Source organism: Anabrus simplex, chromosome 7 (genome assembly GCF_040414725.1).
Source record: "Anabrus simplex isolate iqAnaSimp1 chromosome 7, ASM4041472v1, whole genome shotgun sequence".
NCBI lineage: Eukaryota > Metazoa > Arthropoda > Insecta > Orthoptera > Tettigoniidae > Anabrus > Anabrus simplex.
In genome coordinates, this window is record NC_090271.1 from 228,594,413 (window position 1) to 228,620,266 (window position 25,854).

General features: G+C 38.2%; 1 protein-coding gene across 1 annotated transcript in view; it reads left to right on the forward strand.

Annotated features, from left to right (window-relative positions):
• Positions 1 to 24,788, forward strand: part of LOC136877496 (ribonuclease P protein subunit p30) — a 286,160-nt gene extending 261,372 nt beyond the window's left edge. Inside the window, exon 8 of the mRNA XM_067151598.2 lies at positions 24,430 to 24,788. Within this exon, the coding sequence (XP_067007699.1) occupies positions 24,430 to 24,578 (149 nt within the window). The 3' untranslated portion in view covers positions 24,579 to 24,788. The remainder of the gene's footprint in view (positions 1 to 24,429) is intronic.
• The last annotated feature ends 1,066 nt before the right edge of the window (positions 24,789 to 25,854 follow it).

Here is a 25,854-nt window from a genome sequence, read left to right on the forward strand (position 1 = left end):
GATGATAATTGCCACTTGTCTTACGAACATCGTTTGGAAGGAATCTCCACAATTGTTGGTGGTAACTTCAAAAAAACGTTCAATTCAAATGCAAAGATAAAGTGATTGCACTTGCTTCAGTTACCAACAGTGCTAATACTGGGAAAGAAAATAATTACTGTTAACTCACTAACACTCTTTCACAGAATTTGTGTAACCAAACAGTCAGATAAAAAACCCTGAAAAGGTTTTTCGCACTTGATCTGTCACCTTTTCCTTTGTCACTGTTTGGGGAAGAGGGCATGCAAAAGGGGGCTAAAGTGTCTTTATTTTCAGTATTCACATCAACCACAGATGATCTCGAAGGAAAAAATAATTTTGTAGTGGTCGATGGAGGTAGTCTTCATAAAGTTGTTTGGCAGCGGAATTTGAATTTTGCAGGCACTGCTAAGAGTTATCACACGTACTTAAAAGTACACTACAGTTCAAACATTGATGTAGTGTTTGATGGATATATTTCTGATGTGAAGGGGAGTGGTATGAAAATTGCAGAATGTATTCGATGGAAACACTTTTATTCATCACATGAGATCGTATTTAATAGAGCCCAATGTCCAGAAATTTCTCAAGATTTTTCAGATGAATGCAATAAAGTATGTTTCATTGACCACATGAAAGAGGTTCTGCAAGAAAGAAATGTAACAGTAAAACAGGCAGTAGGAGATGCATACGTACTAATTGTTAAAATTTCCGTTTCTGCTGGAGATCAGTATGACAACATTTTTGTCATTGTTGAAGACGTTGACCTTCTTCTTTTCTTCATGGGGCCTCTAAATATTAGTTCCTAATTAGCGTTGACCTCTAAGATCTTATGCTGCCGTGTTTTTCCTTCATTCCCAGCTAGATATACCTCCTCCCTTCACAAAGCTGCAGGTTGTTATTGGGTCTTCTTGGATTTTTTTCTCTCTCTTCACCTGGTAGTCCTAGGGTAGAGAGTCTGATTTTACCCAGCACCTCACATTCAAAAAGTATGTGTTCAGCTGATTCCTCTGCTTCATTGCATTTCCTACGTAAGTTGTCTCTTATTACTCCAATTCTATGTAGGTAGGTGTTTTTTCAGATGACAGTGTCCTGTCAACAGTCCTACCACCCACCTTATATTTTCTCTACTGAGTTTCAGCAGTTCTTTAGTATGCTTATTATTTGGTTCTTTTATCAGTTCCTTTGCAAGCGTGCATCCTGGAGTATTTTTCCAGTTTTCCATTTGTTTATTTTGTACCCATTTTCCTATGTAGTGTCAGGCTTGTCCATAGGAAATCCCACATACAGGTTCGGGGCCTACAAAATGTGTTTCTGCCCCTTTCCTGGCCAGTTTATCTGCCTTTTCATTTCCTTCTGTACCTGCATGCCCTGGTACCCATATTATTTTGACAATGTTGTACTTGGAGAGCTTCAGGAGAAGTGAGTGGCAATACCAGACAATTCTGGATATTATCCGGACTGCCTCTAGTGCTTTGATGGTCGCTTGGCTGTCCGTAAAAATGAAAATGTTCTATAGTTCATTTTCAGATTTTCTTAAAGACATGTTGTGATAGCTATCATTTCAGCTTGGAAGACTGTAGTGTGTCTGCCCAGACTCATCTGGATTGATCTCTCAGGTCTTCCCCCGTTGATCCCTCTTCCTGTGCCATCCACAGTCTTTGAGCCATCAGTCCACCATACTCTTATCTTCTTTTTCAGTATTCCATTTGTTGATATCCCAGTCTTCTTTTTTTATTATCTAAGTCTCAAACCGTTTTTCAAAGTTGTACTTTTGTATCATATGATCAGAAGGCATGTGTAGAGCTTCCTCCGTTATTACTCTGTTAATTTTACAGTGTCCTAGATTGGGTCTTTATGCATTCCAGCACTCTGATTGTGCCAATCTATATGAACACATTCTAGCCTGTCCTCTTATGAAATTTCATAGTGATGGGAGGTCTAGTAAAGTATTCAAGGCTTCTGTCAGCGTAGTTCTCATAGCCCCAGATCTGGCTATGCATGCCCGTAGGCTATCCAAAATATTGCCTACTTTTCCTTGAATTACTTTCTGCCACCAGATGATTGCAGCATAGGCCATCAACGGTCTAATGGTCATTGTGTATATCCACATTACCATCGATGGTCTTAGGCCGCATGTCTTCCCTACGGCTCTTTTACATGCATACAGCAAGTTCTTGGCCTGGGTTATGTTCCTTTCTGTATGTGGATTCCAGGTTAGATTTTTATCTAACACTACACCTAGCTGCAGTGCCTGTTCTTCCACACACACACACACACACACACTCACACTCACACTCACACTCTCTCTCTCTCTCTCTCTCTCTCTCTCTCTCTCTCTCTGCAGAGTCTGACTCTCAGTTGCCGTATACATTCTAATCTCTCCACAGCAGTTCACAAATCAAGCAACTCTATTCTATCTCACCAGACCAGTAAAGAACAATAACTTCATCCCGACGTCCGCCATACTTTATTCCACGGAACAATATCAATTTGTCTCACCGGCATTTCACACCGATGTCTTCACATCACATTCGATGCTACAGAAGTCAACTAAAAGAATAAGCGAAAGTTTCAACCCGCAACATTTTCCTAATTAGCAATTACCCACTAATAACTGTCACCATTGTTGCCGTTCAAACGCACCGAATACCCATGAATCTCCATCCACACTGACCAGTCTCCGTACCGATCTCGGCGCTGCAACTGGAAAACTTTCAGCTTGATGCCTATAAAACCTCATTTGGCTATGAAATATTTCCCTACCCCCGGTGATTTTAACTAAAATAAACTGCTCTACATATTTCTGAAATGTCAATGCTAAATCCTTCTTCCAACCTCTAAAACATCAGGACGCACTTGGTACTGAAATTTTTTTATCCTTGCACACCAGCTGCTCTTGTGTAATTATGTATATAATTGTAAATTCTCAACTATTCAATTAGATAATGTAATTACTATATAGTTATCAACTATTGACATTAGTTTTTATTACAAACATTTACGCTGAATGTTATAATGTAAATATTTTTAAAACTTTATCTCAACTGTTCAATTGAACAATGTAAATACTGTATAGTTACCAACCTTTGACATTAATTTTTGGTTACAAACATTGACGCCGAACACTACACCTTTTCTCCCTTAATTGTTATAATGTAAATATTTTTAAACTTTTTTTTTTTTTTCCTATGATTGCGTCAACTGTTTCTCCAGAGCACCACTGCCGAACTCTACTATGCTAATTTTAGGCATTGATGCTGACTTTTCATCTATAAACCTATATGTTCAACCATCACTTTTGTACAACTATTTCCCATACTTAATTTTTGTAATTGTATTAATAATATGTATTAATTTGTACATGTCAACTACTAACCAGTTACCTGATTTTTTACCTTGAGGTGATATTTTGACTGATGATGCCCTCAATGAAGGGCGAAACATGTCTCAAGTGGAATCAATAATAAATTCCTAATTTATAAAATTTATATGTATTGAATAGGTGGAAAAAACAAACCTTTTAGCATCCTACATTTCCCAGTTTCTCCAGGCCACGAGTCAGCTTCTTGGATGACTCCTTGTAATGTAGCGACCACTTCAACCAACTCCATCCCTCGCGATTCCAACTTTAGGATGGCCTCAGGAATGACACTCATGTAGGCTTTTATGAAAGTCAAGGATGGCATTAAGCCCTTCATTTTAAAAGCAGCCTTAGTTTCGCGATGTACTTGCTGTCTGCCTCATCAAGCATATTGATCACCTGGAAAAAAAGTAATTGAAAAACATTAGCCGAGGACAATAACTGAGAAAATTACAAAATTAGGCGCCGTATGATGAAGTAAACATAAAAGGTATGAAAAGAATGATAGAGAAAACCTCGAAAACGAGAAGATTTTAAACATTTCAAATAGTCTTACGTCTTCAATTGCCCTATGATTTTCAGTGTAATACAAGGCAGCCAAGATCCAAGTTCCCCATCTCGTCAATATGGGCTCGGGAGGTAAGGGGAACTCTGGATGAATCGTCTTAAAGGCACGGATGCGAGAAGGAGCCTTGACGAAAATTTTCTTCACTGAAGAAATGACGCTGTTGACGCTGGGCGATTTTTCACGCAGCTCCTCAACAACTCTGTGCATTGCATGGGCAAGACAAGTAACATGTAACATCTTGGGGTAGAGAAGCTTGAGGCTCTTCCCGGCCTTAATCATGTAGGGAGCAGCGTCGGTCACCAATGCGAGTACTTTGTTTACCTTCTCATCTGAAAAGGTTGGCCACAGCAATCCTGGAACAGGAATGCATAAAATGAAGGGTGAACCATTCAGTTAATGGAATTCTGACATGCCGTATGACTGTAAGAGATATTTAACTATCAGAACTATCAGAGTCTTCACTGAGCTCACGTAGAATGCATTGAAATTGTAGCCAGACTGTACTTATTCTTCTTTGGTAAAACTCTTGAAAAAATAAATTAACAAAAGTATACTTAGGCAGAGCTGCTTGCACTGTTCACACAATGGCACCATGGTTTGTCACATCTAGTTCCCTGCACAGAATTAGGTGGCCCTTCACCGGTTCACTGGGACTGAGTTTTCCAACAATAACGTTAGCCATCTATCTTCCACAACTGTCTGTGGTCTCGTTGATAGATAACCAAATTGGGTGGCTCCCAATGTCGTCCCTGATTGCGTGTAGAACCTGGTGAAAAAAGTACCTGAATGAATATTCTTCATGGAATGAAGGTATTATCAAGAGATTACCTTCATTACGACAGAGCCAGATCTATGTTTAAATTACTTCTAAATTGTTTAAACGAGAATGCGGAATACAATAATCGTGCATTAATTCATACCTTTTCACACTCTGAAGGAATGTAATTTTTACGTAGGGTAGACTCATGAGGCAACTCTCATCCTGCAAAGTCTTTGAAGAGAGCTCTATTCTCAGCATGTTCGACCTTGTAGAGGGGTATGTTGGCGCTTAAGAATGCCCTACAAACTTTGGAAGAGAACTCCTACGAATACTGTTGCTGATTGTACAAAGGTTGTATCAGCGCTTGTTTCTTCGATTTCGTTTTTCTAAATTCTTCGACTTTTGCTGAGTGCCCACTTGTGGCTTTATCTTGGGAAAATTGAAAGAGCTTCGAAATCTTGGTCTGAAAATAAATAGGTAGGTATGCATAAGTGAGAAAAAATACATTGAATGACCAAAAATAAAACATTGTGGACTATGAAATTATTTTCAAATATTGCAGTAGAAATACGAGCACCCTCTCAACGATCCCATGAAAAACCAGCAAATCCAATGTCAATTTTCGCCTTGGAAATGTAAAATTTGAGGATCTAACAGGTCTACACTTCGAATTCTTAGACTTCTCTCTACTTACCTAGTAGGTAGGCACCGTTGCTGCACATATGGCTTACTTGAAATTTCAACTGTTTGACCAGTAATATCTTTAAGAACGTAAATGTGAAAACGTCAATAAGAACTTACCTCTTTTTCGCACATTTTGCAGAAAAGAATTTTCCCGTCAGTAGAAAAGTCAGGTCTTTCTTTGCACATCATTGGAGTAAAACACTCAGGGATTCCTTAACTTTAGGCATCGCATACTTAGAAATCACAAGAACTCGATAGGTACGTACGGATACGATTACGAACTGAAAACTGAGAGTAGAATGCAGAAACTTCACTTGACCGGGTCGGATCTTGTACCACTTCATGGGAAAAGCCACCTAAGCAATACTGGTTCCCAAAAGAATCACACCGCTAAAATACCTCACATTTCAAAGTGAAAGGATGCTTGGGGCTTCCAGAGCTTATCTGACGAGTCACACTCTAATCCGGCAGAGGCCAATTAGGGTGTGTGGATGACCTCACGAAAGGTTAAAAACCTGCGGTTCTATTATTCACATCAGATAGGCTTTTCAATAATTATTTCTGTTTTCGAACCTTAAGGATGGTCAGGGCCAGAATTCGGGGGAAATTAAAAAAAACTATTTAGACGAAAACCACAAGAATATGCATTTATATGCTTCTATTCTGAAAACCGCTGTTTTATGCATTTCAAAATCAAAATCAAAATCTCTTTATTTGCAAATGAGGTGTCTACCTCGGTGGCAAATGGTACACTAAAATACATTATTGTCAAGCACTAAATATTAAATTAACAAGAGAAGAAAATTTTCCTATAATACAATATTATACAATTTACACTAACAATGTTTTCTATTAAACACACAGCTCATCCTTAATAAATTTATATTGTTTACAAAATTCTACTTATATTATCTCCTGTACTACTTGCAAATATAGTCAACTGATATACAGTATGTGGAATTACTTCAAATGATACTATACAACTGGTATAAGATTAATATTTACATTGCATTTATTTATTTATTTACTACTTTTTTTATTTTTTTATTATTTTTTTATTACCCATTCTGGATCCTAAGTAGCATAACGACCTGCTGCGTCTTAACCAGAGCCCCTTTATATTTATATGCTCAATAAATTTAAATTCTGTTGGTCCCAGGGAGATGAAAATACCACCAAAGGGCTTCTTTCAATGTGTACTATTCAGGAAAAAAATATGCTAATATGCTCGAATCCTAGCGCTATTGATAAGCATCCATATTTCAAACAATCTTAGGGTTTTTGCTCCTTCTAGGGTCCTGAGCGTCGTTCACACCATCCGTGGTGAGGCATACAGTCAGACATTGTCCTCCTGCAACTCAGGCTCTCCATAGCAAAGACCACGCCCCTCAGTTGTCCATCCAGTTGTCCGCCCCTGGTCTGAACCTAGCCAGGTTTGTTCCCCCTTCAGTAGGCCTACTCACGTTGTCTCCACTTGGCATTATCATGACTGAGTTCACAGCCATGACTTTCCTCCTAGGTTGGATTCACCCCTTTCCCAACCTGCGGCTCGTCCAGGCTACATAGAGCAAAGTGTTATGTTGGTTCCAGCACCCCACAGTGAGCCTTCACCTCAATCACCAGCCTCTCTTCACCTGAACCACCGTATCACCCATGTGGAGGGACCATGGATGCCCCTCTAGCATGTGTGGGCGAGGCCTCCACTTCCAAGCCTTGACTTGGGCTAGTAACAATCACAATGCCTCGAGACGTTTTCTGGCAATACCTGTTTTTGGTCCATGGTAGGGTATTTTATTTCTCTCAGACCCTCCAGACAAGTCTGGAGAGTCCCCCTATCTGCCACCTAGGACGTGGCCGATAGGGGAACAGGTAAGAAAACCCCCACGGGACGTTGACCTGTAAGTTCTTCTAACAGCAATAAGTCCAATGAAAGAAAACTTATACTTCAGAAAAAGGTGGAAAATGCCTGATGTGTTGTGCTCCAAAAGGTCATTCAAATACAAGTGTAGCAGATTGATTTTGTTCATCCACACTTTTAGTGAGTGTGACATGACAAATGCACCCTTCAGTCATGGGAAGACTAAATTTTGCACTCATAGGAAAAACTGACCTGTGGAATAAAAAGTGCAAATATTCTTCAACCCTGAAGCAACCATTGACCAAGTGGTTAAGGCGGGTGAAGCTTTTCGGATTCATTTATATGGGAGTAACCTCAGAATATCTGTACCTGATATCAACGAATTGCGCTACCATCTGTTCACCCTGTTAGCAACAAGAGTACCATGCTGTCTAGTATATTTACCATCTTCTGTGGATGCAGCAGGATTTCATGCGTTGAAACTTTACAGTCAGATACAGAAGTGGTTAAGACATGAGAAAAATTCTCTTTAATGGGGCTGGGTACCTACCAGATTTGGTTTCTCCTTCCAAAAAGGTTGAATGAAATGTGGCTCCAGAATTCCTATTTAAGATAATATCTTGCAACTTCAAGAAAGGGTGCAAGAATGCTCGTGGTTGCCAGAAAGCAGGTCTCGCATATTCTTTCCTTTTCACATGTTCCCTGAGAGAAATTTGCACAAATGTGCCTGACATCTCTCTATTTGAAGGCAGCAATGAAGGTCAATGTATGAGTGATGATATGGGAAATGTTGATACTGAGCTGGATGATAAGGATGAGGAGCAGCAGACAGAGCTTGAATAAGTCCAACCTGGCCCCACCCCCTGTGGGTGGGGGACGCAGACGAAGAATACACCCACAGTATCCTCTGCCTGTCGTAAGAGGCGACTAAAAGGGGCGACCAAGGGATGATCAAATTAGAACCATGAAACTACTTGTGATTAGTACCACCATGCGGGGAACACCATGGGTCGCCTTTACTTGTGCGTAGTACCACTATGTTGGGTACCAAATAGGTTTGTGATTAGTAGCAAACGAGGGCACGACGGCTTTTACAGTACCTGTGATGAGTAGCACTATATGAGCGACACCATGGGATGAAGGAACCCATGGTTCTGGCTTGCCTATGATTAGTACCCACTATATGAGAAACACCGTGGGATAGTACAAGTCCCTGTGGTTAGTACACCTTTAGGTTATGAACACCATAGGTTTGTGTTGTCTGTGAAGGGCGCCACAATGTTCGAAACACATTAGGTCTGTAATACATGTGCGAATTTCATTACCTGTGAGTCATACCATAATGTATGGAATACCGTGAGTCTATGCTACTCTTGATTAGTACCGCAACATGGCAAATACCATGGGTCTACTTTTCTAGCGATAAATACCATTATGAGGGCTGATGACCTGGATTTTGGACCCATTTCGACAATGAGCATATTCTAATCGATTCAGCATTGTGCTATAGAAGCAGTCCCTTGGTCCGTACTACTATTGTTTTGTGCCAGCTTCTGTGAATGTGAGGCACAGTGGGTCGGATCCACTGATTGTTTTAACTTCATATCAATCCATCCATTCATTCTTCTTCCTCATGCTTTGAATTCTGGTCAGTGGAGGATTTTGGACTTTTAATTTGTCATCTCATTTCCTCTCATTTCGTACTATTAGGGGCTGATGACCTCGATGTTAGGCCCTTTTAAACAACAAACATCAATCATCAACCTGGACCCTCAAAAGGGCAAAAACTGTAAACAACATGTTTTGATCTATGTCTCACTACTATTGCCCTGGTTTTAACTCACGGTATACAAACTTAGTACTCATTTTAAACATTATTTTTATGTACTTCATAACTTGAAGAGCATGAGATGAACGCAAGGCGTGCACGGTACATTAAATTGGAGCGGGTACAGAGTGAGAGGGTTTTACTTCAAATGAAGTTCATGTCTATTGTTAAACTGTTGATTTATTAAGCTAAATCAAGATTATATCACCTCAGTACAGTTGGATATCAGTCAGGCGTGATGTGCTTCAGTACTTCTGCCGGTGATGGCCTGCGTTGAGCCGCTGCTCCTCCCATCCTCGCCATGGCACAGCTCTTGGCACCACAGAACCACGTACCAATCTCTCGAGGGCTGTTCTGAATGGTCTTGAAGTTCCAGATGTTTTGGAAGGTCTCGGAGTTCAAGTTGCAGGTTTTGCTCATGTGGAATAATGGAGCAGGCATGTGTATAAATCCCTTGGACTTGTAGGATAGACGAGTAAGGAGGTGTAATTTGTAGTTGATTTGCACTGTTCCCATGAAGGGATTAAAGAAATGCTGATATTTCATGTTGAATGTCAGTGGAATTGGACCTGAGACACTCCGTTAAAGTGAACTGCACTAGTCTCTAACTTGAGACAAAAAATTAAAGAACTCAAACAAGGTTTCTTGTAGTCGAATGTTAATGGAATTGAATCTGCACACTTCCTAATATCACTTGCACTTGTGAAATTAAGCACACAAAAACAGAGGTAATTAGTGCTCTAAATGTTTGAAAACATGCCCTATCTATCTGAGATGGTGGCCAGTGATGGTAGTCTCAATGCTTATAGCATGTGCTTTCTCAAGAACTGCAAGGTTGATAACTTGGCCCTCCCATTTGTTGTTGAAGATGGATGTAAGCGTTCTAGCTTTTTGATATCCTGATGGTAGAGGGTCTACGTTTTACGACTGTAAAGCAGTGTTGATATGACAACAGTGTGGTAAACCATGATCTTGGTATGCATTGTAAGTGCATGAAGACATGATGGGATAAATGTCCAAATGCTGAGTGGGCAGCACCAATTCTCTTATCAACATCTTGTGAGCAGTTAGCATTTGTTGAGAGGATACTTCGTAGATATAAAAAGTGGTCGACCTGCTCCAGTGGAGTATCAAAAAAATATATATTGAAAGGTGGGAGGTTCGATCCAGGTGCAGGCTGTGAGAATACTTTGGTTTTCTGAATATTAATGGAGAGACCAAAACGATTGCAAGCACTATCGAAACAACTGACTGACTGTTGCAGCTCCTCAGGTGTGAGAGCAGGTGCAGCAGCATCATCTGCATACTGCAATTCCATAACGGAGGAAATCTTAGTAAGCTTTTGGGAGTGAAATCTAGCCAGATTGAACAGTCCCCCATCGAAGCGATATCTGACCTTTACACCTTGGTTGTCTGTAGATGTTCCATATAGCATGGCAGCTAGGTGAAGAGTGAAGAGTGTTGGAGCAAGCACACATCCTTATTTCAATCCATGAGTGATTGGAACTGGATGAGAGATAATATTTTGATGAACGACTTGCCCAACATGTTATCATGAAGAGGCTTGACTAGATCTACCAAGTGCTGTGGATAGCCAAGGTGTTTCAGTACTGTCCACATAGCTGGTCTCGGGACTGAGTCAAAAGCCTTTTCCAGATCATTGAACATTAAGTATAAAGGAGTCTGTTTCTCTCTGCATTTTTTCTGGATTTGCCTTGCACAGAAGTTCATATCTGTTGTGTACCTAGATGTTTGAAAACCACACTGCGACTTGGGGATCCTCTCAGAAGTAATCTGCAGGCGATTGAGCAAAATTCTAGCAAGAATTTTACTTGCTATAAATAGCAATGATATACTGTGATAGTTGCAACAAACACTACGATCACCTTTTTTGAAAAGGGTAACAATAGTGACACTCTTAAGGTCACCAGGTACTTCGCAGGTTTCCCATATTAATAGGATAAGAGTACGAAATCTGGTCTTTAGAGGTAGGCCTGCACTTTGAAACAGTTCCAGAGGAATGTTACCTGGGCAAGGAGCCTTGCCAGATTTCAGTTTACTGCGAGCGGCATTGAATTCCTTTAATGTTGGTGGAAGAGCCATCCATGGTTGTTGGGGATGTAGAAGCACATCATCGAGAAAGTCTTCAGCAGCAATTGAGAAGACAAACCTACTACGCTGGCTTTGTAGGAGGAGAGGTGATACTCCTACGTGGCGCATCCCAGGTGGCGGATAGGTGTCCTAACCGGCTTGCTGGCGGACTTGAGCAAAATAAAATAGCTCTCGCGGACCAAACACACAACCCCCTGTGGGTGGGGGACGCAGACGAAGAATACACCTACGGTATCCCCTGCCAGTCGTAAGAGATGAATAAAAGGGGCGACCAAGGGATGTTCAAATTAAGACCATGAGACTACTTGTAATTAGTACCAGTATGCGGGGAACACCATGGGTCGCCTTCACTTGCGAGTAGTACTACTATGGTAGGTTCACAATAGGTTTGTGAATAATAGCAACAGTGTGTGAATCAGGATGGTTTTTACAATACCCGTGATTAGTACCAATACATGCAGAACACCACGGGCTTACGTTCCTTGTAATTAGTATCATTATGTGAGAAATCCCACGAGTCTGGGCATTGCCTGTGATTAGTACCACTATATGAGCGACACCGTGGGTCTGCGTTGCCTATGATTAGTACCCACTATGTGAGGAACACCACTGGATAGTGCGAGTTCCTGTGATTAGTACACCTATGTGAGGAACACCATAGGTTTGTTTTACCTGTAAGTGGCGCCGCAATGTGAGAAACACCACAGGTCTGCGTTACATGTGCGTGTTGCATTCCCCTTGAGTTGAATCATAATGTATGGAATACTGTGAGTCTACGCTACTTTTGATTAGTACTGCAACATGACAAATACCATGGTTCTACTTTACTAGCGATAAGTACCATTATGAGGGGCCGATGACCTGGGTTTTGGACTCCTTTAGACAACAAGCATCAACGATTCAGTATTGTGTTTTAGATGCAGTCCCTTGGTCTGTAATACTATTCTTTTACACTAGTTTCTGGGAATGTGGAGCATTGCGGGTCACATCCACTGATTATTTTACATTCATATTCCTCCATTCGTTCTTCATCACCAGGTTTTGAATTCTGGTCGGTGGATGATTTTGGACTTTTAAATTGTCATTATATTTTGTCTCATTTCGTACCATTATGGGCCAATAACCTAGATGTTAGTCCCCTTTAAACAAGAAGCATCATCATCATCATCATCATCATCATCATCATCATCATCATCATCATCATAAGAGTGGAGAAATGTTCTTTCCATTGTTCTAGGATCTCTTGACTGTCAGTAATAGTGGTAGCATTACAGCAGCTTTCATTGTCCTGGAGAAAGAGCGAGTTGGGCTATATAACTCCTTTATTCCTGCATAGAAGTTATGCAAGTCTCAGGCATCAGATATTTTTTACAGTTCCTGAGCTTTCTGCTGCCACCAATTGTTCTTTATCTCTCTTATTTGCCCTTGACATCTATGCTTGATTTCGAGAAAGTGCGCTTTCTCTGTGTCTGAAGATGGATCTTGAAGAAGGGATAGATGGGCTTCTTGTTTAGCATTGATAACACACAAAATCTCTGTTTTTGTCATCAAACCAGTCTTGTCTTACATTTTTCTTATAACCAGTGTTTTTTTTCCAGCTGATTCTGTGATTACATTCTACAATGTAGCCCATTCCTGTCCAACATTCTTTATGTTGACTGGAGCACTTGCCAGCATGTCGGAGATCATGTTGTGGAAATTCGTGTCAGTGGGTCCGTGTTAAAGTTTAGATGTGTCAGACTTCTGCCTGGACGGGGTTTGAAAATGCCTGGGTGGTTTACGGCGAAGATTGATTCTAAGATGAGAGAATAGCAACTTGTGTTCTGTCCAGCAATCATCAACATTTCTAGTTGTCCTGGTGATAAGGACATTTTTCCTATCACATTGTCAAGTGATGATGTAATCAAGGATGTGCCAGTGTTTAAAGCGAGTGTTCCGGCCTAGCTATGGCTAGACCACCTAGTTGCTCGCTACCACTTTAGGACAGATTGCAGCACCCTTCAGTGTGTATTTATTTTGAAGGCCCCCAGCCGGAAGTGGTGTGGATGGAGGGCGATGAGAGACTGTTATGCTTGGGTGCCTCGAGCGGGAGGAGATGGGAACATGTGACTGACTGTTATTGAGGGCATCTACCCATCAATGCCCAGTATTATGTATTTATAATGTGTTATATAAGTGTCGTAAGTGTAATAAATGTTATTTAATCAAGTGACTGAATTATGTTCAAAACAGTGAGGGTGGATCCATGTGGTCTTGAATCGATTAGGTCGCCCGCCTACAAAATTAAATAATCATAATAAAAGTATGTGCATATAAAGCAAATAAAATACATCGGTATTCACAACCTATACTGAGAACAAAACTTTCAGAATGGGAATATATGGTTTAACTCTTTGGGCCGATGTGTCTCAATACGTTGGCTTCATCAGAGTAACATCCTTACGTCGTGTTCATTGTGCAATATGTGTCACTGAAGATGTTTCTGTGCCCTGTTCTGATGAATTGAGGGGTTGGCGGCAAGAACCCCACTAGTAAAAATATATATATATATATATATATATATATATTGAAAAATGAGTTATAGGCACCATCTTGTAGTGTTCAGCATTAAGCATGTGATTACACAACCAATTCTGTCAAAAACACCTCAACTTGTACTGTATTAGCCTCTAAACATATGGCGATTCGGCAAAAACCCCACAAGTCTGGACTTTTGCTAACGAGAATACCACTAGTCAGTGGTGCTTCAGGCAGGTGCTGGGAGAGCCCTCTGCTCAATTCCCGATAAACCACTGATAAGCTACACTTTTATTTACAACTGCCCGCGTTCCTCTAGGTTGTACTCCTGTTCTCCAAGGTTTTACGTTAATATGGACATAAATGGTCCAATGAGGTTATCTCAGTGCTGCTACATTTCATAAATAGCATCCGACACTCTGAGTTAACGGATGAGCTAGTTTTAATAAGTGACAGCTGTCCTGGGCAAAACAAAAATAAAACAATGGTTTACTTCCTCTTCTGTGTAGTGCACATTCTCGAAACTTTTGAAAAGGGTTACATACTGCGCCCTTCCTGCGTGCAGCAATGACGTAAATAAAAATACTCCGACTGCTCTATCATTTCTCAGGGTAATTCTTCTTACAAATAGTCCAGTTTTACGTGAATTCAGAAGAGAAGTACGACCGCAAAAACTCATAATTCAAAATCAGATGAACGTCTTCATCCTTTCGCATACTGTCCCAACGCATATAATATCAAAGATTGCAAAAATCTACTTAAGACTAAATTATCCTACAGTAACAGCCTACGAATTAATTAATCACACATGTAAAATCTAAATCAACAAGTTTATTAATATAATGCATAAGGAAGAGAAGGTAATTTATTGGAATGTTTGTTCCATAAATCAGAATAATATTATCCAATGATTTCATTTATATCAGCGCTGATTAAAATTGTTCATTCTCAATCTTGATATGAGCTAACACCTTATCTTCAACCAAGGCTCCAGTATCTTAAATAGATGATCTGGTTTTACAACTTTTTTAGTTCTTTATGAAATGTCAGACATCGTCACAACACACTTATTTTGGTTCTGTATATTTGTGTGGGTGTATGTGTATAGTATTGTGTCAAGTTCATCGTTGATGCTCTCTTTCATTGGAGGAATTGTGCTCTACTTGTGCGTGAAGTATGTAAGTATACCACGTCCGGAGGACTCAGTTGTGGAGGAAATGTTAGGTTGTGATCCATAGTTAGTGGACCGTAGGTCTAGCTACACGATGAGAGTGGTGGCACATAGAGGGGCGGCAGACGAAGCTCCAGAAAACAGCCTGTCCGCCATCTGACACACGAAGAAACAGGACTGTACAGCAGTGGAAGTCGATGTTGCTTTTACTGCTGATAATGAAGTGATTTTGTTCTATGATGAAACCGTTGATAGAACCACACATGGAAGCGGGAATGTTAAAGAACTTCCGTGGACACAGCTCAGAGATTTGGACATCAATATGAAACAAGAGTTTGGAGATAAGTTTAAAGGAGAGCGCTTTGCTCTCTTTCATGATGCTATAGAACTGTGTATTACCCTGGTCCTTTGAATATTTATAGAAATAAAGTACTACGACTCGAGTATTAACAGCCGTTTTAAATGCCTACAAAAATAATGCCCACCTTTACAATCGAGCTGCGGTCATTACCTTCAGGAAGGCGGACCCCAAGATCGTGTGTTGCCTGGCCTAGAGGTCATACTTCTTCTCAGCAATATCCTACAGCGGAGAAAATGGTGAAGGTCCCCCTCGATATACATCAGGAGTCATGCAAATTCTAGCTCGAACTCTCGACGTCATAAATGAGTGGCTTTTGGGATATTTTAGTTTCTATGTGCTGGGAATTTCAGTGCTCGTGCTACACAAGGACATAATAACTCCCCTTCTAGTGGAACACTGGCGATGCAGAGGTGTTCGTGTTATTGCCTGGACTGTTAATGTGCCCTTAGAGAAGCAATATTTTTCTCAGATTGTGAAAGTGACATACATGACCGACGCACTGGAAGACGAGACAGACGAGACAAATTTATGAAAAGGTTAATGGCAGACACGATTTGACCAGAAGCGGACTTAAATTTAGAAGGATATAAGCAGAGAAGTGACAAGAAAAATGTCTTATGTACCACTTTGAGCAAAGATGATCAACAAGTCAACGAAGTTTGGAGCTCCCGTGATAAGAATGGAAGATTTTAAACTTGAGAACAAGAGAAACGATTAAATTTGTGGCATTGTCTTTATACTGTAATTCAGGGAGATAGATTGACCTTTCTGATAGGATGTGCTTGACATATCGAATTAACAAGACACATGACTCTTTACGCTAGGTTATAAAGCCTATGTGATTTTAAACATGCAGACATCGAAGCAGATATGGATTAAAGTATGTTGTTAATCCAGTGCGTATTTTGTAAAAATATATATTTTCTTTTGTTCATAACATGTTTAATTGTTTATTTGTCATTGCTTCATCAATATTTATCTCCATTGAATGACGTGCTAAGGTTACTAACACCTACTGCCACTTACAATCTTGGCACCTATCATCCTAGTCTTACTATATTTAATCACTTGAAAATCATCTTATATCTTTCTAAAATAAAAATTGAAATCTCATTTCTATCTATTCTAGTTCTTATTTAATTATAATTTCAACCTCTTATTCCACATTTGACTCTAAATGAAGTCTCATTTGCCTTGAAAAATTAAGTGACTCCTTTCAACTTAGTACGATAGCTCAGTTATTATCTCAGATGCCAATACTATTCAACACAGCTACATATACATTTCATCTTTCAATCCGTGCACTACCTCTATATGACATTCGATATGAATATTTCTTAACAATGCAACCTTATTTAAAATGTAGCAAGAATCATTTGCTTTGACGTATGTGTTTGGGTTAGCCATGTCTACCTTATCTTACGATATTCCCACAACGATAAATCTGTCCATGCACTTCCTTCACATAATTGATCCAGAAATTGACTATTTGTATTCAGCATCCATCATTACATCTCCTCTGCATCTAATTTCATAACACTTCAATGCCTTCTCATTTCTCCATTAAATTCTGCATATTGTTCAATTCATTCAACATAACCATCTTTCTTCATATCATAACCTCTTCTCATATAACATAATTCCCATGACTTATTAAACTTAATTGAATCTATATTCGCTTCCCTGGATCATAAATCTTCTCTCAGAAAAACATTTAACATCTAGTATACCATGATACCTCTTCATGACGAACATGGACAAGGAATAGTTCATAAAATCTACATATCCTTTCCATATCATATATTTATGATCATCATAAAGCATGTTCGGCTTCATAACCCATTTAAGAAATCCGTCACGTACATATTCTTTCATTTTGCTGTGTGAAATCTATACTCATTCTCGCAAATAATCATAAATTCCCTAGCTATCATAATACACTCAATATATATGTAATCTCGTCTTCGAGGTATATCGATTTTATCACAACTTAACCTGGAAAAGCTTAATTCAGACATTGCACTTCACCGAGTCCCTTGATATCTTAAATACACCACAATAACTAATAATTTCATGAGGTTGATTGGCCAGTGACATATTCATCTCCAGGTCGGTCCAGTGCGAATTTAGCAACTCATGTTCATCATCTGCTTTCTTGCGCTAATTTCAACATAAATAAATCCTGAAATGTAAAAGTTCATATCAGTGCTTCCTGTAGTGCTCCGCCTGTATGCTTGCTTATTGAGCTGACAATTCCCAAAATATTTAATACTGGGTTCAGTGTATTTCCAGTATTATTTCTGCCTTGATTTTTGTATAGAATTCAGATAATTCCGTTCTTTAATGTTTTTGAATCTCTTAGTTCTGTTTTCTTGGTGAAATTCTTGACTATTTTTCAGCCTCCGCTGTTACATTACGATCCTTGTCTGACCAGTTGCTTAGCTTATTTAAATTTAATCTTCTTATTTCATGCCACAATTCTGTTCTTGTGCACTGAATATTTGATATTATGCTGCATCTTCCTCTCAAGACAAGTGATTCTGGTGTCTTTTTCTTGGAATTGGCTTATTTCTTTCCCTTTGTATGCACCTAAAGTCTTCAGTGACCGTCCAGTATCTCGGTAAATTAGTTAGTGTAATAATATAACAATATTATCTTGTTTCTTTTTAAACAATCCACTTGATATTTTAATGTTCTTTACTCACAGCGTTCGAAATTGTGGTCTCTCTTCTCGATCTTGGCCTCCTGTGAACTTTTAAATCATAGTTCACATTATATAATTCTGACTTGTGTGGGCTATACATCTACTTTGATTTATAACACGCCAAAAATGCAATGGGCACAATACTTTTTTCCCGTTCGTGGTCATAGCTACCTACCAAACGACCAGGATTTTTCACTTATTTCTGCTCAACGCAGGAAGACTACCATCACCAAACTTTCTGAAGACTGGGATGAAAGGATTCTGAAGGCCTGAACGCGTCCATCTCCATGTGATTTGGAGATATTCACCCACCATGATTTCAAGGATTTAAAAAAAGCAACTGACAGTTTTTTTGTAAAAAACCAAAGCCAGCATTCAGGCTTCAGTGTGTTCGATCTATGCGGTGTGACTTAAAACATAAAGCTGTATATTTGCAACGAACGTACCGTAGTCCTTGGAGCCATCATATCAGCACAGATCCGAAGTTCAAAACACCTAACGCAATCAGTTTCCCAGGAGTTTTCCCATCCCCTCCTGCAGTAAAACCTGCGAAGGCTAAGGACATATTAAAACTTGCCGAATACCTCGCAAATCCTGCAAGCAAAGAGTACTACTCAAGCCTCTTTGGCACAGCTGCATCAGTGGATGTACCTATAACCAGTTGTGACTATGAAACAGACAATGATGACATTACTGATGGATGTGAAGATTCATGTTTTGAGTTATCATTGTATGCTGTATATCACATTTTCCTCCTCTTTATTTAATGAATAATCATTTATACAGTATTTATATGGTATATAAATATATTATTATTTGGCATTATCTTCGTGGTGGTGTATTGAATTGTGCAAAAACCTAACTAGTCCAATCTATTTTCCTTCTTCACACCCAGAGAATATAATTTGGTATCATTCAATGAGTTCTGATAACATCCTTGATACCTACAGAGTATTTAGACAAAACAAAAATAAATTAGCTATTTATGGAATGAAGATATGCGGTTTTTCTTGTTTTTCCACAATTGTGATTTACTGACTAGTGGGGTTCTTGCCAGCAACCCCTCATATTTATCTAAAAACAATTGCATATAGGTACAATAAAATGAAAGTGATAACACCAAAACGATAACATTGTAATGATAGACAGCTGTTGATTGATTGAAGTTCCTGATGTCCTTATGCCATTTTGGTTATTGGAACCATGAGCTAACAAGCAATATTAACAATTTATAAAATGTTTATTTAATGTGCATGTTACTGGACATACAATTTTTCATACCTTTATGGTTAAGTGTTGCAAAGTTTTCATTTTATTCAATATATTTTCAGTTGCTCTAATGTAACTCATGTTGCATGAAAGGTGGAAATGTTTCAATTTTTATTTGCAAAATGTTTCTTAATTTAGGTGACTGCAAGAGGTAATTTGACAACTTGATGTTTTATTAGATGTTGTATTAAATAAGCATTATTACAGGCATTTAAATCTAAAATGTTTATTCATTATCAATGGCCATTGAGTATTTCACATTAAATTCCCCCAACAAAGATATACATGGTTTTCTAACTGATCGCTTGAAGGCGGTATAATTTATTTTAATTTTTCAACATTGATCAACTTGACATATGAGGCTTGTGATAGTACATATATCACACCCTTGCACTATATGTAGAAGTGAGAGGTATTATTGTCAGTATTCGATTTTTTATTATTATTATTATTATTATTATTATTATCGTCAGTATTTCAGTTGTATATTTTGTCACTAATATTTGTAAGCTGGAAGGTCTTCATATATGTAGTATGAGTAATTTGTTTTACTGCTGGGAAAACATTGCTTTAATAACTCGGGTAATTTGTATGACTCATGCGGGCATCCCAGTGTTTGATGAGATGTACTTGTTGTCGTCATTGGGAATTTCTATGAGTCATGTATATATCCCAGTGTCTGATGAGATGAGCTTGTTCTTGTACTAGGAAAGTTCTATGACTCATGTGAAATACCCCAGAGTTTGTTTATGTCTTGGGACCAAGAAGAAGTTCAGGGCACGGTCTTGACAAGAGGATCTACCATGATTGGCTGACCTGGATCAATCTCGCCATATCATGTGAGAGCTGAGGTCTTTATATACTTCGACATCACAGTGAAAAGGAACCACAACTGACACACTGTACGAGAAGGAAGTAGTGCGGACAGACTGTACGGGAAGGAAGTGGTGGTAACACGCAGGAGTGAAACTGGATATACGGTATTCGAGTGACACGGTTACAATGGACTGGACTTCAAACGTTCGTGGAACGTAGTCTTGTTATGTTTGTGGAAAGTGGCTGGTCGACAAATTGTGGAGTGCGTACGCATTAAGTATTGTAGCACTTGTGGCAGCTGGCATTATATGTTGGTGAAAGCTATCCGACTTTCCATAATTTATGTTCAGGATTGACAAGTGTGTGTTGCTCAAATGTATATATCTTTACAACAAGTGTTAAAGTCTGTGAACACAGTATTACGAGGTACAGTATCTGTGTGATGTTATAACTGCCGATTATGAGAATCAGCAAGTCGTGTTGATACAGAGACAGTGAAGGGTTCTTATGTACATATTGCCCCCGTCATGTCGGGCTCAGCTCGGCCGGTGAGCGAGAGTCTCAAAGGTAGACGGTTCGCTTACTGGCTGTGCAGAAAATTTTAAGGGCAGGGATAGCTTAAGGACTAGCAGCAAATTAAAGGAATGCTAAAATAGGTTTTTCACATTTATTATAACTAACACTCTCCAAAATAACATTTAAATTACAAAATCTAGGAAATTCTTTATTCTTGTCTTCTCTTCAGGCTATTACTGGTAAGAAATCTTCATCATTTTAAAGGACGGCAGATGATCGAATCTGCAATTATAACACCAATTGTTAGCCAACATTTAACTTGGTAATAAAATCAAAAATGATTTCTGAGAACACTTTCTCAAATAATAATTAAATTATTTCGAAAATTAAAATATTTCCTCCGGATCTCATGTAATATTAATGAAAAAGTGATCACTTTCTCCCTCTTATTAAAAATAAAATAAAATTATTCCTTCATGAAATTATTATTAATTTGTCTTCCTTAGACTTTAAATTTACCAATCAAATTATTTTTATAATTATTTAGTGAATAATCTTCTCATAACCAGTTTAAATCTGATGTCATGTCAATCCACATGTTACTTATTTACGTATAATTAATGGTTATGTAATATCTATAAATTCGAGTTCGTGAATTTGATCCACTGACATGGCCTTTATTATTCATTTTTCTTCAGTAGATAAGACCCTATTCTATCTTAAAATTCAATAAAATCTACTAAAGATTCATATCCAATCAAATTATGAGCACACGAAAATGACATAAAATCGACCCAAATTTACGTGCACAACGGAGAATATCACCACAAATATTGACAAGAAAAATCACAGTACACAAAATATGGGTAAATTACACACAACACATTCACACAAAGGCACAAGGTAACATTATAAAACTATTTACACGAATACTAACCCTTGATTATTATTTTTGAGTTTAATCTAAGTCAGGGAAAATATTCTTAAGATGACGATATCATGTAAAATTCCTTGCGTCGACTTGGGATGTGATAGAGTCAAGATTATCACTTCAGTGAAGAAATTAATCATACAACGATGTCCAAGGGAATATTATGAATAGAAATCATCAGGATATTATCGATTAAAAATACCTATAACACAGGTCAAAAATAGAAAATACGCGCTTACGGTTCATGAGTTGCGGTATTAATTTTATTCTCCTAATACTTGTGGCTCTCAATCTGTGCTCAAACTGAAGAAATTATGTTGAATAACATATTTTCTTCCCAAAATTACTCTATAATGGATGCACAAATTATCCCTCAAATTATAGTGTCCATCTACAAGTCAAAATTAATATCGTAGCACATTAAAATATACAAATGATCCGTCAGGATACTGCTATGTTCCAGGCCTTCATTTACACAAAATGAGTACACATTAATCTCATTCAAGAATAAATAATATTATACGCATGACCTTATTCATGTTTTTAGCCCATAATTAAGTTGACTTATTATTATTATTACTACTACTTCTGACCACGCATGATCACACTCGCAAAGGCTACTGTACGATAACATTTCAGATGACTCTAGCGTATGTCAAATCCATTGAAACGTCTTATAATCATAGAATGAAATTTAACATAATGAAAAGTACTGAAATACTGTCCCATCTGGTTTCAATTAAATTATAAAATCATTTTAAACTTATCCAAGATTAACGTAGAGGTCAAATTAATTTTAGTTCTCCTGCCATACTGAACTTAGGACAATCGAAATTCCTCTCAAAGACACTCACTCAAATGACTAGCTAATAGAGTCCAATACACATCCATTCAGTAACACAAACTACCTTTCACCAAGGGAAGAAGGAATGAAAAATCTAACTATAACAATACTAATAGAAGTTACTCTAAATGAATAAGAAAAAGCTATGTTTACACAAATTATACATAGATAGATAGACAGAAAGAAAAATCCTTAAATGGTACTCATGTGACTGTTGACTGCTGGATTCTGGCTGATGACCTAGAGTATGATCACCTCACCCACCATCGAACTGTGTCCCGTCCATGTCTGAGGTGCCTCACATAATTAGAAGCTCATTGAGGACGTGAGGGCATACAGGAAACAGCAGCAGAATTCAGTTTGCAGAAGGACAGGCATCTTGAAATGTACTCGAACCAGTAGTCTTCCTCTCCTGATTTTCCTTGTGAAAAAGCTGAAACTGACAAACAGGTCTTAGAAAAAGTCCAGGACACATGCCTGATGCTTGTTGAGATGGGTAAAGACACTTATCTTTTGCAAATCTCAATGCCTTCTGTGAGGTAAAGTTCCCCAGCGAAGTAAAAGACGTCTAAACTTGACAGTAGATGCAGTCAGAGAGTAACTATCAGACGCAGAGTTCAGAAGCAGGATCCAGAATTAAATTTTCCTTTGGAAATACCACTATTTCATCGTCTTGAGACGGAGGTGTGTCCCTTAATTAATCTTGATTGGCCGATCCATTACATTCAGGCGAAGATTGTCGTTTTATTGGCTGACACTGTCTTACGTCAATAGTCCTTGACTTATCGATCGACCGGCTCACATACTATTCACCTTGTCACGTGGCACACACAGCTGACTGAAGGACATCTAACTAACAGAATTCCCGACTCGCCCTTGCTCACTGCTAAACCGGGAAATCCAGTCTCCAAATAACTTGTTCTCGCCGGCTCAGAAGTGTTGAAATTCCCCTTCCTGGCTGTCGAAATAATGTCCCAACTCACTGTTGTAATAAAATGTTCTCTCTTAATAAAATATTACCACTTTTGAAGGGCACAATATATGTACATTGTTCAACGAACTAACTACAAATGGTGGCTTAGTACTCGCTTTCGTTTTCCCACTGTTTTCATTGTTGTTGTAAATATGGAGTCTTCCAGCAATCTTTTGTGTGTGTATTATAAGTGTATTCTGGTGTGTTGATGAGGTGCTCATGCACGGATTTTGTTGAGAATATAGTTAGATATTTAGAATCAGTGTTATTGATGAACCTAGGTGCAGTTCCTACCTATTTAGTCATTTTCAGAAGGTTAGGTAAGGCCTGAAGCAGATGTACCAGTATGCAGCATTATGTACATGCCCTGGGATATAAAGAATTATCATGCTCTATCTAAATTCGAGGGATCTATTCTGGTGAACTCTGGCGCCCATACTACGGACATTTTGATTAATGTTTATTAATTTATGTTTATTAATTTTATCAAGTTTTTAAGTAATGCTATTTATGATATATTTTATTTTTATTCATGATTTTATTTATCAGTAATCACAAATGGTTACAGCCTTTCAAACTTCGGTCCAAATATCTCAGTTTCAGACAAATCTAACTTACGAGCTTTTCGTTCCTAGATGCCAATATATCACTTCTACCTTAAATTTATAATAATAATAATAATAATAATAATAATAATAATAATAATATGGCCGTGTGCAGACATTTCGATTTAACCCCATCTGGCTTGTCTGCTCGTCAATTTCAACGTTCTCTTTTACTCTAGTCTACTAGATGGCAGACCGAGTAAACCGAAACTCTCTTGGGAGTCTATGGCTGAGATTTAATTAATTTTGTCGGGTAAGCACCAAATATGTCAACAGAGATTTTTTACATGCCAACATCGTACGACGTGAGGTGTCGAATGGACTTCTTTCCACCCTTCAAAAATCCAACTACCTCTGCTGGGTTTGAACCCGCTATCTTGGATTCGGATGCCGACAATCTTCCACTGATCCACAGAGGCAGCTAAACTTCTAATGGTTAGGATGGTAAACAATATTGTAAATTCCTGTAAAACTTTTTAATGATTTGAACTGAAAATAATTATTTTGTATTTTTCCCTTTGCTAATTTAGAAGGAAGACGTTTTGGAAAGGCAGTGGCATTTATTGCTCAGGATGGTGCCAGTGAAAATGATCATATTGTGAAGACTGCTACTTCCTTAGGAGATGAAAGTGATCATGATGGTGAGTTCCAGTCTGCTCATAAGAAGTTTAGACACTGAGAGAAATGTTTTGGAAGTGAAAATTACCTTACAGATGATGTTACAGTACTGGGTTAACAAAAGAAAACATAATTAAAGATTCAAGAATGTAACGTAGAATCAATGCCTTTGTGTTAAAATCATCAGTTTTGTAATATTTGAATAAATAACTTGTAACATTGGTATTAAAATGGAAAATAAAATTGCCAATTTTGTTTGGTTTGAACAATACCAATAAAGTTTTTTGAATGTCTTATTTTATACATGCTAATTTGCTATAATGCCATATTTGCAATTTTTTATACTAGAATTGTTTATTGCCTCCTTTCCATTGTTTTGTTGACCATTTAAGTAATGTAGTTAAGTTAAACCACTATCTACCTGTTTATAGGTTTATTAACTTTGATTTAAAGTTAAAAACTTCATCACTAATCCGTATTGAACTATTAATTACAATGCCAAAAAGAGAAAGATGTTCCACCTATTCAATAAAATAATATTATTGCACGAATTAATGTAGCAACATATTTAATATGTTATGGAACCGGTTTCGACATATGTCCATGTCATCATCAGCCGACACAAAAAATGGCAAGAAGTCAACACAATTGTAACACTTATGACACTTTCCTTGAATTAAAAATAGAAGTTCATGTAGAGGTTCTTGAGCACTCTTAGTGTAGATCTATTTTTAATTCAAGAAAAGTGTCATAAGTGTTACAGTTGTGTTGACTTATTGCCATTTTTGTGTCGGCTGATGATGACATGGACGTATGTCGAAACCGGTCCCATAACATATTAAATATGTTGCTACATTAATTCGTGCAACAATATTATTGTATTGAATAGGTGGGACATCTTCCTTTTTTTAGCATTGTTATTAACTTTGAGTAAAATTTAATGCTCCAAGCTGTAGAATGGTGGTTCTGCTTGCCTAGTAATATTATATAATCTCTGTTTCCATGCATACAGTATGTCCTAATCAAGGTGTTTCCAAATATGTGGGAAGTATTTGAAGGGTATATAGTACACCCCAAAACAACACCAAGTCTCCATGAACATATGCCCAATGGTCGATCGCATATGACTTACAGACTTTCCAACTTTACCTTGCACATACCTCATCGAGAAGCTGTTGCCATGTTGGTGTACCAGCAGGGATACTATATTCTAATACAAGAAGTCCTCAAAATATTCACCATGGGTCTGAATGCATGCCTGAACACACCACCTCATTGATTGTCGGACATTGATTGGGACACTAAGTTGCCAAACTTTTGGAAAACTGGATTCAGAA